General features: G+C 39.7%; 1 protein-coding gene across 1 annotated transcript in view; it reads right to left on the reverse strand.

Annotated features, from left to right (window-relative positions):
- Positions 1-6,392: 6,392 nt before the first annotated feature.
- Positions 6,393-16,776, reverse strand: part of LOC150085545 (kelch-like protein 5) — a 380,377-nt gene continuing 369,993 nt past the window's right edge. Inside the window, exon 12 of the mRNA XM_090373332.1 lies at positions 6,393-6,681. Coding sequence (XP_090229458.1) covers positions 6,610-6,681 — 72 coding nt within the window. The 3' untranslated portion in view covers positions 6,393-6,609. The remainder of the gene's footprint in view (positions 6,682-16,776) is intronic.

The raw sequence follows: 16,776 nt of genomic DNA on the forward strand, positions 1-16,776 counted from the left end.
TCAGAATAAAATAAAGCAAAGTGATGACACTGCTAATAAGAGAAATTCCTTAGGCATTTTTTGGCACTTCACTAAAACAATATCTCTACTCAGACAAACACCGTAGGAATTGATCATCAAAGGAGTGAAGCAGAACAAATTGCATCGCCCAACAATACGGTTTTGTTTCTTCAATAATAAAAAGCACAATTCAATAATAAATTGTGCTTCTTCAATGGTAACATTGCATTATGTACTATATCATGAAACATACCATTTCACTCACAAAGAAGAAAGAGGAAAAAGGTCTTACTAGTCAGGTAGCTAAATAAATATGACATTCTTTTGTTTTTTTCCAAAGCTAATCTAAAATGGTAATTTTTTGAAAGCAGTAATGGTTAAGCTGTGACACTGTTGCTATGTAAATTGATCTCAGGTAATATACACTGCACAATACTGAACTTTGTTTCTAGTGTCATTTGAAGCATGCAACTAGTATCTATGTAATTCTTTCATTCTTTTCTTTGATCTACTCATTGAAGACAGGTTTGTATCATATGGTTTTTTAATCATTCTCTTTATTAAATTACTTTCATGAGTAAGGCTGGTCTTACCATTTATACCAGATGAAGTATAACTTTTATTATATGAAGTGATCAATATACTATTTAATTAAAAATAGGATGGATGTGAATTGTCATTATATTAGATATATATATTGATCAATAAGAAATATTTTGTAATACAGAAACTATTTCCAGCTTATACATATAATATAATGTATATATGTAATTATACGACTCTGAATAATTTACATACTGCTTGGACTGAGGTCATATAAGATATAGAAAAAGAAGGGGGGGGGGAAAGCACAAAATATTGTTTTTGGAATTACTTTCATCTATATTAGCACATATTAATTTTTATATCCTATTTAGACTAAAAAGTTTACCAGCTTACTATATATATATATATATATATATATTTTTTTTTTTTTTTTTTTTTCAAGAAATAAGGACAGAAATAGAAGTTCTTTTATTAACTGGTAGCCGAGTGGTCAGGAGCGGGAGTGCAGTAGCACACGCTCCTTGAGTAGACCGGGGTTCAAGCCCCTGACTGCTAAATACGGTTGATCTGCGAACCCGCACTGGACTAGCATTGTAGATTATGGTCCATTTCCCTCAACATGAATTGCTGAGGGGGCTTCCATCCTGCAGTGGGTTGATAATAGCTGCAATTTACCTTTTTTTTTTTTAAGTACCAATTGGTCCCAACTGCCTTGGTTAATCAAGACACTACTGTATTTACAAAAAAAAAAAAAAAAAAAAAAAACCCACAATATGTTAAACGAATCTATTGACAAATTACACTACACTATGCTACACACAATACAAAAATTTACATTTCAGCATAATAATGCTTAATTAAATTCATTACTACTGTAACTTGGAGTCTGGGAACGAGGTTAGCCTGTGCGGACGTAGCTCCTAGAAGCTCTTGGAACAGAGAAGTTTTTCCTGATTTATTTTCTGATTTATTAGCTTAAATTGTCATATTAACTTATTTTCTAGAGTAGCTTTATATTCCTAGTTACGATACTTAGTTTAAAGTTTAACTTAGACAGAGATTTTGTAGGTATTACTTTGTATCGGTAACGGTAACAAATCCACGTGTTACGAATTGAACGAGAGGTCTTTTTTTAACCAAATTTAGTCGATTTCTTAACCAATTGTTATATCAAATTATCTTCTATAAGTAGATTAGTTTATTCTAGTTTATTTTATTCTTAGTTTATTCTAAATTGAGATAGCGAGATTTGGAAGCTAATCAATACTTACGAGTCCGTAGAAGTACCGTTCGAGAATTCCCGCCATTTTTACACGATAGCATAAGCTTAGTGTAGTATAGTGCATAATATAATATTGTCCATTAATCAGTAAATCTATTAATTTGATAAACTTTATTGTCAATTAAATTGTATTTTTAACTCTATATATATATAACGACTTGATCGTAACAAATAATTAATACATAACTATAGTGATACACGTGATACGGAAGTTGTATAAAGGGAACTCGTAGAAGAAACTAGATACCGAAAAAATAAATATAGCGTTATAACTGTTTTGGGATATAACTTAAGGATTTAATTTTTGTTTTGAAATTTTATTGAATTAAATCGGAATCATGACTCTGACCAGAGCAGCAAAGCAAAAGGCTCAAGCTAATGGGAGTGCTGTGGTTCAGGGGAGAACTGAGGGGGGCAGTTGCCCTCTGAATCACAGTCTTTTAAAATGCACTGTTTGCTTGATGTTTGCGGAGCAGTCGGGTACGGGACATGATACTGCCAAGAAGGGGGGTGTCTTTGTGTGTGCACGATGTAAGGAGTGCAAGGAAATCAGGCGACAACTCAGCGTTGTTATGGGCCTTTATGAGAGCTTGAAGGACAGGGTGGATGCCCTCGAAGGAAATAAATTGAGGGGCCCATCAAGCTCTCAGCTGCCCACATCAACGCCAGAGCTTGCACTTGGTCATCAGGCAACACAGAGGCAGCCCCCTAGGGAGAATGCGCTGGTCCCACAGGAACTAGTAGTTGTTGGTGACTCTATTGTCAGGGAAACGGGGAACATGCTTTGTAAAAAGGATAGGTGGAATAGGACCAGGGTATGTCTGCCAGGGGCAAAGGTTGATGACGTTGTAGAGCGGATATCATCTTTTAAGGGCACAAAAGGTGATATAGTTGTACACGTTGGCACTAATGATATTAAGAGTAGGAGACCAGCGGAATTACTTAGCAAGTACAGGTCACTGTTGAAAAAAAGCCGTGAATTAGGGTTGAATTTGAAAGTGTCTGCAATTCTGCCCAGACACGATAGGAGGGAGTATATGATGAGAGCCATGTCGATCAATTCGGCCCTGGAGGGATTGTGCAAGGCTCAAGGGGTAGAATTTTTTTCAGCCTGGACTGTACTTGTTAACAGGAGAGATTGCTTCTACAGGGATGGGATACACTTAAATAGAAAGGGTGCAAGAATTTTTGCTGATGCTGTCGAGGCAGTGTTAGGTGGGTCGGAAAACTGCTAGTTGGGGGGGATACAAGGACTAATAGATTAACAGTAGCCACTGGCAGAGGTGGAAGTGATTCTTGCACTGCTTCTATTGAAATGAGCAGAAGCCTGAAAAACAAGATGCAGGATATTTCAGAGACTGCTGGGAGTCATTGCGGTACAAGTAAACACATGGGTTGTGTTAGGGTAGCTAAGAATAGCAACAGGTGCATGTATACCTGCGTGTACACTAATGCTAGGAGTTTGGTAAATAAATTTGATGAATTTGAGGTATTGCTCAAAACATCAAAGGCAGATATTGTTGGGATATCAGAGACGTGGTGTCACACAGATATAAGTAATGCGGAACTGGAATTTGGGGAATACAATGTGTATAGAAAGGATAGACAGGACAGGAGGGGAGGAGGGGTTATGCTATTAGTTAAGAAACACATAAAGTCCAAGGAAGTGAAGCCAGTCGACATCGATGGACAGGGCAGTGTCGAGTCAGTTTGGTGTGATATAAGCATAGGGAAATCAAAATTGAGAGTAGGAGTGTGCTATAGGCCTAATGACTCTGATGAGTATAATAAGATATTGTACAGGGAAATAGAGTGGGCCAGTAAATCAGAGAGTCTTATAATGGGGGATTTTAATTTCCCAGATATTGACTGGAATTTGTGGGTTGGTCACTCGCACACTAGCAAGGCTTTTGTGGATTTATTGGATGATTGTTTTCTACATCAGCATGTTCGTGAGGCAACAAGAGGGAGTAATACTCTTGATCTGATTATCAGTAGTGATTCTTCATGCATTAAGAATCTGCAGATAAATGAACCACTAGGTGGCAGTGATCACAGTGTGTTGAAGTGGGATTTACTCAAGGAGGTAACTACCATCAGAGGTAGAGGGAAGGGTTTTTGTTTTCGTAAAGGCAACTATGATGGTCTGAGACAGTATTTAAATTCTATACAGTGGGACCAACTGACGATGTTACCAACAGCAAACTCAAAATGGGAAGCATTCAAGGAACTAATCTTGGAGGCTACCAGGCTTTACATACCAACTAAGAAATATTGTTCAAGGTTTAGGCCTAAATGGTTGTCAGATGAACTAATGAGACATGTGGCAGAGAAGAAAGATGCATGGGATACATACAAATTAATGGGTGACATGGAAGCCTATGATAGATATAAGTTGGTCTGTAACCAAGTCACAAAGGAGATTAGGCAGGCAAAGGCAGACTACGAAAAATCCTTGGCAAAGGATGCAAAGAAAAACAGAAAAGAGTTCTTTACATATTTAAACTCAAGAAGGAAAGGGATGAATCAGATTGGTCCACTGGATATTGATGGTTCAACAGTTGAGGATCCTGCTCAGGTGGCTAACAATCTAAACGAGTATTTTGCATCTACATTCACGCATGAGGAGTTATTCAGGAAGGAGAATGATCTAGGTAAAGTAAACATTGGCAGGGAGCTGGATGATTTTGTAATAACTGAGAGGAAAGTGGAGGAGAGATTGTTGAGGATAAACATAAAAAAGGCACCTGGGGTGGATGGGATCTATCCAGTTATATTAAAGGAGGCAGCAAAGGAAGTAAGCAAACCCCTAGCCATAATTATGAGAGCTTCTTTGGACTCAGGGGAGGTACCCATAGACTGGAGATGTGCAAATGTAACCCCAATTCACAAAGGAGGATCAAAGGCTGACACAAGTAATTATAGACCTGTTAGTTTAACTTCTGTTCCGGGTAAATTAATGGAGGCACTGGTTAAAGAAGCACTGCAGGATCATCTAGACAAGAATTCAGTTATAGCTCAGACGCAGCATGGTTTTGTTAAGGGCAGGTCTTGCCTGACCAATTTGATTGGATACTATGATGTAGTCACAAAAGAACTGGATGCAGGGAATAACTTTGATATTATATATTTGGATCTTAGAAAGGCTTTTGATACTGTTGCACATGGAAGACTGCTGCACAAATTGGAGCAGTGTGGCATTGGAGGCAAATTGCTGCTATGGATAAGGGGATGGTTGAGTGGCAGAAGACAGAGAGTGGTAATCAATGGACACTGCTCAACGTGGACTAATGTTATTAGTGGAGTCCCTCAGGGTTCAGTGTTGGGTCCGTTGTTGTTTTCGGTGTTTATGAATGATATTGATGATGGGATATCAAGTTTAATGTCCAAGTTTGCAGATGATACAAAGGTTGGCAGGGTTGTTAAGGACACTACTGACGCTATGCTGCTGCAACAGGATCTGGAAAGGTTGAACAGATGGGCTGAGAGGTGGCAAATGAAGTTTAACATTGACAAATGTAAAGTACTACATATGGGAAACAGTAACCCCAGAGCAACGTATCAACTCTGCGGTACTATACTGACAGTGGTGGAGAATGAAAAGGACCTGGGGGTAATTGTGCAGGCAGATATGAAGTTCTCTGAGCAGTGCAGACGAGCTGCAAGAGTAGCTCATGGTGTCTTGTCAATGATATACAGGAATTTTTCTAGCAGGGATAAGGAGGTGATTATTCCCTTGTATAAGGCAATGGTTAGGCCACATCTTGAGTACTGTATACAGGTCTGGAGGCCTCATTTCAAGAAGGATGTAGAGCTGCTGGAACGGGTACAGAGAAGGGCAACAAGATTAGTGAATGGAACAAAGGGTTACTCTTACGAAGAAAGGCTTAAGTTTTGCAAATTACAGAGTCTGGAGACTAGGCACCGGCGAGGTGATCTGATAGAGGTGTATAAGGCTTTGAATGGGTTGAGCATGCTCAATGCCAATGGGATTCTTCATCTTGCTGAGAATAATCACCTCAGAGGGCATAAATTCAAATTGAGGAAGGACGGATGTCGGATAGATGTGCGGAAATTTGCCTTTGGCCAGCGGGTGGTTGGTTGGTGGAACCGACTTCCATCACTTGTTGTTGAAGTTGATAGCCTAAACAAATTTAAAGCTCAACTGGACAGGTATTTCGAACGAACGGAGGGGTGAAATGGGAGTGGTGTGTGTTTTTTTTTTTTTTTTTTTGGCTGATGCTGAATAAGCTTGCTTTCTTGCATCATATGCCTCTACTAATGCTAATGCTAATGCTAACTATTTTTAAAGAAGAGTTACAGTAGATCCACATAGCATCATAATAAACATGAATAAAAATATAAATGAAAGGTTATTTATATAATAATTATCTACTAAAAATAATATGTAATTTATCACAGTAACATCTTGTGCTAACAGAAAACAATATCACATTATATAACAATAAATCACTTTAGTCACACGCAAAAAAAAAAAAAAAAAAGCTTAAATGCAATTTTTCCAATATTAAAAACAGACAAAATAACAGTATGTGTGGCCAGTTATAAAGTATTAAATTAATCATTAATATAATAACAAAGCACCAAAAGGTGTACCAATACTTGTAGTATTGATGAAAACTGAAAGTGTAAACAGCTATTTATGTAGATTCCAACTGATGGTTAACTGTGGGAACATTAACAGTAAAACCCCAGCCAAGCTCTTAAGGATTTCTTTTCTTTCTTTGCCTCATTTTTGGAAACCACAGCTAACTTGAATGTCAGTTATTAGCCTGCATATTCTTGATAACTACTACACACATTCCTGCTCTACCACTTTTTAATGGTGCAACCTAAAGATAAATATTAAATTAAATAAAGAATAATCCTGCAGGCTAATCAAGTAATGAGAAAAAGTAATTCCTTTATTAATGATATTTGACGGTAAACAAGTTATACAGTGAAATACACTGCATTATGTTTCAGGGATGTTCAATTTTTTTTCTTAAATTAATCCTTTCAGAAAAAAGAAATTCAATGTTTTGTCATTAACAGAAGGGATTAATTAATTTCTTCCATTAATCAACAATTAATTATACAAATTTACCAATTAATAATAAATAAAAAATTACCGTTTAATTTCACTTCACACATAATACAGGTATGGTATTTCAATTTACACGAGTAATGCATTCTTGGAAATCAAGTATGGTAAAACCTCATTTTCCAATAGAAAATAAGGCTGGGTTCTGATTTGGAATAATTCATGGACTGCTTTTCACTGATTATGTATAAAAGAATTTAATATGTATTATGTACATACAACACATCTCTCAGGGTAACTGATTTTTTTTTTTTTTTTTTGGCTGGTGCAGCATAAGCCTCAGGCTTCCTTGCACCTTATGGCTAATAATAATGATAACAAATTGCAAGTTTTTTGTTTTTTTTTAACTCCCAAACTAGGATACATCTCATGGATTTTAATGAGCTGACTCCAAACTTGAAGTCCATTATTGCCTGGCACTAGAATATTTAGGGAGGAATAAAGGTTACACTTATTAGAATTTTTAATAAAATTAACAAATATTACAATAAACAATTTGATAATATAAACCAGAGCTGTGATGCTCTATGTTCTACATTGATTTCTATATTTGTAAAAGAATAAGAGAACTTGCAAATTGCTGCATATGGGTAGCAGTAACCCAAGAGTACCAACTGTGTAATACTACACTCAGGGAGGTGGAGAATGAAATAGACCTGGCACTAGAATATTTAGGGAGGAATAAAGGTTACACTTATTAGAATTTTTAATAAAATTTTAACAAAATTTTAACTGGGGGTAACTGTGCAGTCAGATATGAAGTTCTCTGAGCAGTGCAGACGGGCTGCCACGATAGGTCATGGAGTTTTGTCAATGATATATAGGAATTTTACTAGCAGAGACAAGGAGGTAATTATCCCTTTGTATAAGGCAATGGTCAGGCCACACATTGAGTACTGTATACATGTCTGGATGCCTCATTTTAGGAAGGATGTAGAGTTGCTAGAACAAGTACAGAGAAGAGCAAAAAGATTGGTGAGAGGAACAAATGGGGTGTGCTTACAAAGAAAGGCTCAAGTTCTGAAGTTGCAGCATCTGGAGACTAGGCACCTGCAAGGTAATCTGATCGAGTTGTATAAGGCCTGGAATGGTTTGAGCAGGCTCAATGCTGATGGGATAATTCCGCTTGCTCAGATTAAGAACCTGAGGGGACACAGATTCAAATTGAGGAAAGACGGTTGTAGAACAGATGTGCAGAAGTTTGCCTTTAACCAGAAGGTTGTTGTTGTGGAAATTGATAGCCTAAATAAATTTAAGGCTGAAAAAGACAAACATTTGGAGTGACCGGATGGGTGAAATGGGAAGGTTTTTTTTTTTTTTTTTTTTGTCTGATGATGTATAAGCTTGCATCATATGCCTCAACTAATGCTAATTATTATTGTTTATTATTATTATTAGCCACATGGTGCAAGGAAGCCTCAGGCTTATGCTGCACCATCCAAAAAAAAAAAAAATTCCCAAATTACCCTGAGAGAGAGAAGTAGAAAGGAATCATCAAGAAAGAAGAATGATAATATCCAGCTCAGAACCGTGGGTTTGCCAAACTCATACTCACCAGATGTGAACCCCTGGGGGTAATGTATATGTGTCTGCATTTCTGCCCAGGCACAATAGGAGAGATTATATGCTGAAAGTCTTGTGGATTAACTCAAGACTTCAAGGGCTCTGCAAGTCTTGGGAGAGGGGGATTTCTATCAGCTTGTTTAAACGAAGGTTGTGCAAGGGTTTGGTTTGGTTTGGTTTTTAATGGCGCATTGGCAGCTAAGGCCATAATGCGCCAGGACAAATTTAAAATCTTATTAAACATTTTGGTAGCAAAGGCTACCACGTCAAACAATTAATTATTATGTTTAAAAAGGTATAAAAGTAAAAGCATAAAACTTAGATCTTTGTATAAACATTAATAAATTGTAAAAAGTTAAAAACGTCAGACAAATTGTCTCTGTCACATATTATCTGACTGAGTGTAAATGGCTCAGTCAAATTATTAAAATCAGTAAAACACAAGCGTCGTGCTTCAATAAAAACAGGACATTCTACAAAATTGTGATTGACGGTTAAAATTACGTTACATATCTCGCACATAGGTGGGTCATCCGCCCTCAGCAAGTAGGAATGCGTCAGATGACTATGACCTATGCGGAGCCGAGCAAGAACAACTTCCTCTCTTCGGTCCCTGCATAGACTGGACTGCCATTGCGCAATTACAGGCTTAATACGATGTAATTTATTTGTGGCCTGTCCGTGCCAAGAATCTTGCCATTGGGAGAGTAATTTAGAACGTATTATTTGCCTGTAGTCTGTATAGGGGACTGACAGACAATGATTATCCAGGGAAATGGCTGATTTAGCAGCGGCATCAGCCGATTCATTTCCCCGGATCCCAATGTGGCTTGGGATCCAGCAAAAGCGAATATCATATTGCAATTCTATGAGAGAAAATAGAATCTGCCGGATCCTGGACAGGATCGGATGAGGGTTAAAACTCACCGATACCAGAGCCTGTAACGCGCTTGATGAATCACAATAATTCATATACCTCTGGTAGTCGCGATTTTTAATGTGATCTAGGGCTGATTGTATTGCATGCAACTCAGCAGTATAGATGCTAGTTTCTTGTGGGATCTTATAGGATAATGTTTTGTGAGGGAGCACAACAGCAGATCCCACATGACATTCTAACTTTGAGCCATCTGTATAGATTGGCAGAAAGTCAGAATACTGCTGTCTATGTGATGCAAAGAGTTGCTGGTAGACAGATGGCGGTGTCGTAGCCTTCTCCCAGATCTTAAGGGAGAAGTCGCAAGTTGGAAAATAAGCATGCCAGGGTGGAAAGAATTGCCTTGGTGACTGGGCAACGTTGTCTACCGACAAGTTGAGCTCATTCATCAGCCCTTGAATGCGAATACCAAAAGGTTTGTTGGCAGTCCGACGGATGTTGTAGAGATTTTCCCAGCGCGGCTCAAAAACGGATGGCCATGTGGGATGATCTTGCAGGGATTTTAATTTGAAGGCGTACTGTAGGGAGAACTGCTTATGTCGAAGAGACAGAGATGGTTCATTTGCTTCAACATAGAGGCTTTGGACAGGAGATGTGCGAAATGCTCCAGTGGCTGTCCGGATGGCTTGATGGTGGATTGGATCTAACCACCGAAGTGCACTATCTCTAGCAGAACCATAAACCTGAGACCCATAGTCGAGTTTGGAACGGACAAGTGCTCGGTAAAGGCGAAGAAGGGTAGAACGATCTGCGCCCCATGAAGTTGATGAAAGGGCACGAAGGATGTTAAGCCCTTTGACACATCTTGTCCTCAGCTGACGAATGTATTGTAAAAATGTCAGCTTTTTGTCGAAAATAAGTCCAAGGAATTTGAATTCTGCTACAACTGGGATGTTATTTTGCCCAAGCCTTAATTCTGGGTCAGGATGAAGATTACGTTTGCGACAGAAGTGTACACAAACGGTCTTCTGTGATGAAAATCTGAACCCATTAGCCAAAGACCAAGCTGTGAGACGATCAATGGTTTTCTGCAGTTGCCTTTCAATGACCCTCATATTGCATGAATTGCAAAATATAGCAAAGTCGTCTACATAGAGGGCATTGTTTACAGTGGGTGGAAGTTGTTCTGTGATAGTTTATTTTGATTGCGAAAAGCGTAACACTTAGAACGGATCCTTGTGGGACTCCCTCTTCCTGAGAGAAAACTCGAGAGAGGGTGGATCCTAAACGGACTTGAAACTGGTGATTCGAAAGAAAGTTTTTAATAAAAACAGGAAGGTTACCTCTAAGACCAAAGTGATAGAGGTCTTTTAAAATTCCAAATCGCCAGGCTGTGTCGTACGCTTTTTCAATATCAAAGAAAACTGCTACCAAATGCTCGGATTTAATAAAAGCATCACGAATGGACGTTTCCAATCGGATTAAATGATCCAGAGTGGATCTATTTCTTCGGAAGCCGCACTGTGTCCTGGAAAGCAGACCGTTTGTTTCTAAATACCATACCAGTCGTGCATTAACCATTCTTTCCAGGATTTTGCACAAACAGCTTGTCAGAGCAATAGGCCGATAGTTACTTGGATTGCTAGGATCTTTTCCTGGTTTTGGGAAAGCAAGGACGATAGCCCTTTGCCAGGAATCCGGAAATTGTTTGTAAATAAAAATTCTGTTAAACAAAATTAAAAGGTGATCCTTAGATTGTGGTGAGAGGTGTTTTAGCATTTCATAGTGGATGTCATCGGGCCCCACAGCACTTGCATGCGTGAGACAGAGTGCTGTATTTAACTCTTCCTGTAAAAAGGGCTTGTTATACGATTCAAGCCCTTTTGAAGAGAAGTTCGGTGGGTTTTTCTCAATTTTCTTTTTCAGGGCCAAAAACTCTGCGGGAAAAGATGTTATCGCAGAGATTTTTGCAAATGTTTCCCCTAGACAATTTGCAACTGCAGTTCGATCTGCAATTGGACATCCGTTGTGCTCGAGGATCACTGAAGGGCATGGTGGATATTTTCCCTTCATTTTCCGGATCTTATCCCAGACTACTTTTGAGCTAGCACCCTGAGTTATGGAAGATGTAAAACGAATCCAAGATTTCTTTTGGCTCTGACGTCGTACATAACGTGCTTTTGCACGTGCACGTTTGAATGATATTAAATTTTCAGTGGTGGGATATCGGCGGAATATCCCCCACGCTTTGTTTTGTGCTTTTTTTGCTGCCGTGCATTCTGAATTCCACTAAGGTTTGGGAAATAGTGGGAACCGGCTGGATGATTTTGGGATTGCAATTGCAGCTGCTTGGACAATCGTTTCTGTGACATACATGACTGCTTCATTGATTGGCTCCTGACTGACTGTAGTGATGTCAAAGTTTGCCAGATATTGAAAGGCATTCCAGTCAGCCTGATCGATCTTCCACCGCGGTAAACTAAAAGGCAGACAGGGTCTACCATTAGTTAGGGTTGTTATCACGGGGAAGTGATCGCTTCCATATGGATTTTCTTCTACCTCCCAAGTAAGTGAAGGAAGGAGAGAAGGGGAGCAGATAGAAAGATCAATGGCAGAGAATGTACGGGTAGGCATGTGGAAGAAGGTGTTTGTTCCCACATTTAGGAGGGAGAGATCATTGTCAGTGAGCATATGCTCTATGACTCGTCCCCTTCCATTGATGTCAGCACTACCCCACAGAGTGTTATGTCCATTGAAATCCCCAAGAATTAAACAAGAGGAACAATTGCATGATAAGATCATCAAGGTCTTTCTTGGGGATGTCAATCCCAGGTGGCAAATAAACAGAGCAGACAGTTAATAAGAACCCCACTGTAAGGCGAATTGCTACAGCTTCAATGCTAGTTGTAAGCTGCAAAGCCTGAAATGGGATCTGGTTGCCGACGAGGATTGCGACTCCTCCGTGGGCAGACCCATCCACAATTCTATCCTTACGAATGATGGTAATGTTAAGCATGGTGGGGTCATCATTTGCCTTTAAATAAGTCTCCTGTATACAAAAGCAAACTGGCTTGTGCTTTTGCAGGAGTGCCTTGATGTCGTCAGTATTTTGCCGGAATCCACGACAATTCCACTGTAGGAATTTAGCCATTATTTGGACTTGGTGGGTCCATCAGGCGGCTTCCGAGGTGCTGAGGGCTTAATTTTGTCAGTCTTGGATTTATCTTTCCTGGGGAAGTATGGACGCTGTCCTGTGTCCATTTCTTCCTCAGCGAAGAGTTCCAAAACTGACTCATCATGTACCTCCTTCTGCTCGACATCCATGTTTTTCTGGGTACTAGGTGTTACTTCCCCTTTCTTATTCTTTTCTTTTGCTTTCGTTACTTGTGGAGCATTAGGAGGTATCGATATAGGAGTGGCAGCTGATTGGTCCTTCTGTGCAGGTTTTTGGGAGCTTAAAAGATAACGTGCAATGGGAGTAAATGATTCTTTTGGAGGGACGGACATGTCCGTCTGAGTTCCAATCGAACATTTCCCTGCTACCTTCTGGGCGTAGGTAGGTTTGTTGATGTTAAGAGGTTTCACTGCTTTTCTTGCCTCCTGGTACGAGATGTTTAGCTCTGCCTTCAGCCGTTGGATTTCTTTTTCTTCTTTCCACCTCTGGCATGCCCTTGAATAGGCCGGATGTTCTCCCTCACAGTTAATGCAGGTGGGTTTAGTGGCTGAACATGCTGTTGTTTCGTGGTCCTTTGCACCGCACCGGGCGCATGCAAGGACTCCACGGCAGGCCATTTGAGAATGTCCATACTTCTGACACTTAAAACACCGTAAAGAGTTTGGAATGTATGGACGTACTGGACAGTTGATGTATCCAGCTTTAATCTCATCAGGAGGTTTGGGAGAGTTAAAAGTCAGGATAACACTCCTGGTTTTAACAATTTTCCCATCCCTTCGCGCAGTGATTCTCTTGACGGCAGTAACTCCCTGTGGTTTTAATTCGGAGCAGATTTCCTCCTCGGTGACGTCGAGAAGGTCCCACTCCGAAATGACACCTCTCGATGAATTTAGTGTTCTGTGTGGTGTCACTGTTATGGGTATACCTCCGATTGATGTTACTCGGAGTAGATGTTCAGACTGCCCGTCATTTTTTGTTTCAATCAAGAGGTCCCCAGAACGGAGCCTCTTAACCGACTTGGGCGTACCTGCTAACCCATCCAACCCTTTTTGTATAAAAAAGGGCGACATTTTACCAATCGGTGTTTCATTGGTGGAATGCATTATTAAGAACCTTGGGACAGGCCCTGATGGTAGTTCGGTTCGCTGCCTCTTTGTAGCAATAATGCTATCTGCCTCTCCGTCGTTATTTTCAGATAGGGACCGGGTTGGGGCCCCTGAAGGAATACGTTTATCAGGATTCATGAAGTTATTTAAATTGTTCAGTGCCCGGGCTCCCCACCCACCACGGAGCCCAAAGGGACGCCCACTACCCGGCATGCAATAAATGCGCTCGGGAGTGGGACGCCAGGGCTACCCAGACACTATACCCGCACCGCCGCCAGCCTGAATCCTGTCCCTCGGACCATGAGGGTAGGGGCGTGGCATTGACACGGTTGACCCTCGCAGGCGAACCTACTAGCCGATTGATCCTAGCCGGGCCTTCCAGGACCACCCGTCTTGTCGAAGCAGGGGCCAAAGTGGTGTATTGAAGCTGGGCCCCTCAACCACCAGGATCCCCCTTTCCGAATTTCCACGGGTCGCAGTGCACGGCAAACACGCCGGATTCCATTGATGTAAGCCCGGAACCTAGGCTGTGGGCGTTGGATCCCAGTAATGCTAGTCTGGAAGTCCAGCAGCGTCACTGGGAGGTCCCCTCACCACGTACAGGTGCCCACGTCGAGGGGTTGTGCAAGGGTTTTTACCAGTATTATTGAGGATACCTTAAAGGTTCTGGGAAACTGCTAGTTTGGGGGGACAAGGGTAATATAGATATGCATTTATCTGATAATAATGGTCAAAATAATGCTTGCACATACCTCAAGAGTGCTTTTTTTGTTACAGCAACAGAACATATTAGCCAGATGTTCTGAGATCAGAAATGTTTCAAATGAGCGGGTAGCTAATTCCAGGGAAGCAAACATAACTTTAAGGGGTGTGCCAGGGTAGTTAACTATACAAGAACACTAAGTCTTGATTATTTATACAGTAGTGTGAGAAGTGTAAATAAAATGAGTGAATTGGAACTGCTGGTTAGGACAAGTAACACTGACATAATGGCTTACAGAAAAGTGGTGCCACCCAGAGATGGAGGATGATCAAAAGCAGCACGAGCATGAAGAAAGCTTTCTGGGATTCAAATGTTTTGCATGCTGGTACAGAATCTGTATGGTGTGAAATAGTTGGAAGCAAAGGTATAATGAGAGTGGGAGTAATCTACAGTCCAGGTAATTGTGAATATTATGATGAGAGCCTTTACATGCAAATGGAATGGGCATGTAAGCATCAATGTCTTATTATGGGTGATTTAAATTTGCCTCTAATTGATTGGAGCAATAGGAAGAAAACTCCATGGGGGGGAGCCAAATTTTTAAATCAACTAGATTGTTATTTCTATCAACATGTCAGGGAAAGTACTATGGAAAAGAATATTCTAGACCTCCTCATCACCCATGAACTAGATGACATAATAGGGCTGACAGTACAGAACCAATAGTAGGAAGTGATTTTATATTGTGGACAATGAAGAGAGAGGGAGCAATAGTTAAAGGCAAAGGAATGGGTTAAAATTTCAGAAAAGGAAATTATGACTGCTTAAGATGCTACATGGCCTCTATTAACTTGGTAGATATCTCACAAAGAGTGAATACAATTGAATTATGCTATAGCCTTGAATGCTTATATACCATAAAAAATATTCCATGAGGAAGATTCCAAGTTGGATGAATTAGGAAGTTGTCAGATTACTTGAGCAGAAAAAGAATGCATGGAGAAGTTACAGAGCAATAAAAAGTATTGAAGCCTATAACAGCTACAAATTTATCTGTAATAGTGCCACAGAAAAGGTTAGGCTGGCAAAGGAAGATTATAAGAAATCGTTGGCAAATAGTGGGGATAAGGAATTCTTCATATATATATAAATGAAAATAAAAGGACAAACCAGATCATATCCTTACGTAATAGGCATGGGATAGTATTAGATACCCCAGCTGAAGTTACAGATGAACTCAACTTTGCATTGATATTTACAGAAAAACCCTTTGTGTAAATGAGAAATTATGGGAGTAAAGTTAAAAAAAAAATTTAACTAATGATGTTTAAATTTCACATGTTTATTTAATGAAAAAACTTTCAAGCCTACAGGCCAGTAAGGCTCTGGGGGTTGATGACCCTATAATCTTAAGGGAAGCAGCAAATAAATGCAATGAACCATTGAGGCTAATTATGAGAGCATCACTGGAATCGGGAGTGATTCCACTGGATTGGAAAATTGCCAATGTATCTCCAATACATAAGGGCAGTTCTAAGAGTGAAGTGAGGAATAACCGGCTGGTCAGTCTAACTTCAGTAGTAGAGAAAACCATGGGATAATGATCAAAGGTGGAATTCAGGATCATTTAGATAGAAATGGAATTCTATCTATTCTATAGAAAGATACTCAGCATGGTTTTGTAAAGAGAAAATCATGTTTAACTAATCTTGTTAGCTATTTTGACAGGGTACCTCAAGAGCTGGACTTAGGGAATAATTTCAACTTCAGCAAAGCATTTGACTCAGTACGACATGAGCGGTTACTTTATAAGCTGGAACAAGTTAGAATCACAGAGAAAATCCTTAGATGGATAGCTGGATGGCTTCAGGGCAGGAGGCAGAGTTGTGATAAATGGTTATTCCTCAGATTGGGTTAATGTAAGAAGTGGAGTTCCCCAAGAATCAGTATTAGGACCACTGTTGTTTTTGATTTTCATAAATCACATCGATGAAGGGATAGAGGGCGTGATATCTAAATTTTCACACAATGTACAGATTGGTAGAGTAGTTAATGATTACTGCCAAGCAGAGCTTTTTCAGAGTGACCTAGATAGACTTCAGGGTTGATCAGAAAAATGGCAAGCAAAGTGTAAGTAAGGTACACTTAGTTTGGGGTTACTGTTGCCTAGGTGTAAACTGGGATAATGTACTACAAAAGAAAGATCACTTGTTAGTCAAGACATTATTATAAAATTATTTGCCAGAATGCCACATCTCTGTAAGGCAGTGATAAAATCTTGTGGAGAATATTTTGATAAAAAATTACTATTCTGTTAATATTAATTATCTCAGTATTTTTTTTTCCTGTAAATTTTTCAGTGCTTAATAAAAAATCTTAATAAGTGTGTCATAGCTAATTTCAAAAAAATTAACAAAAAC

The sequence above is a fragment of the Mastigoproctus giganteus genome, chromosome 5, assembly GCF_048544385.1.
Source record: "Mastigoproctus giganteus isolate SK-2022 chromosome 5, ASM4854438v1, whole genome shotgun sequence".
NCBI classification, from domain to species: domain Eukaryota; kingdom Metazoa; phylum Arthropoda; class Arachnida; order Uropygi; family Thelyphonidae; genus Mastigoproctus; species Mastigoproctus giganteus.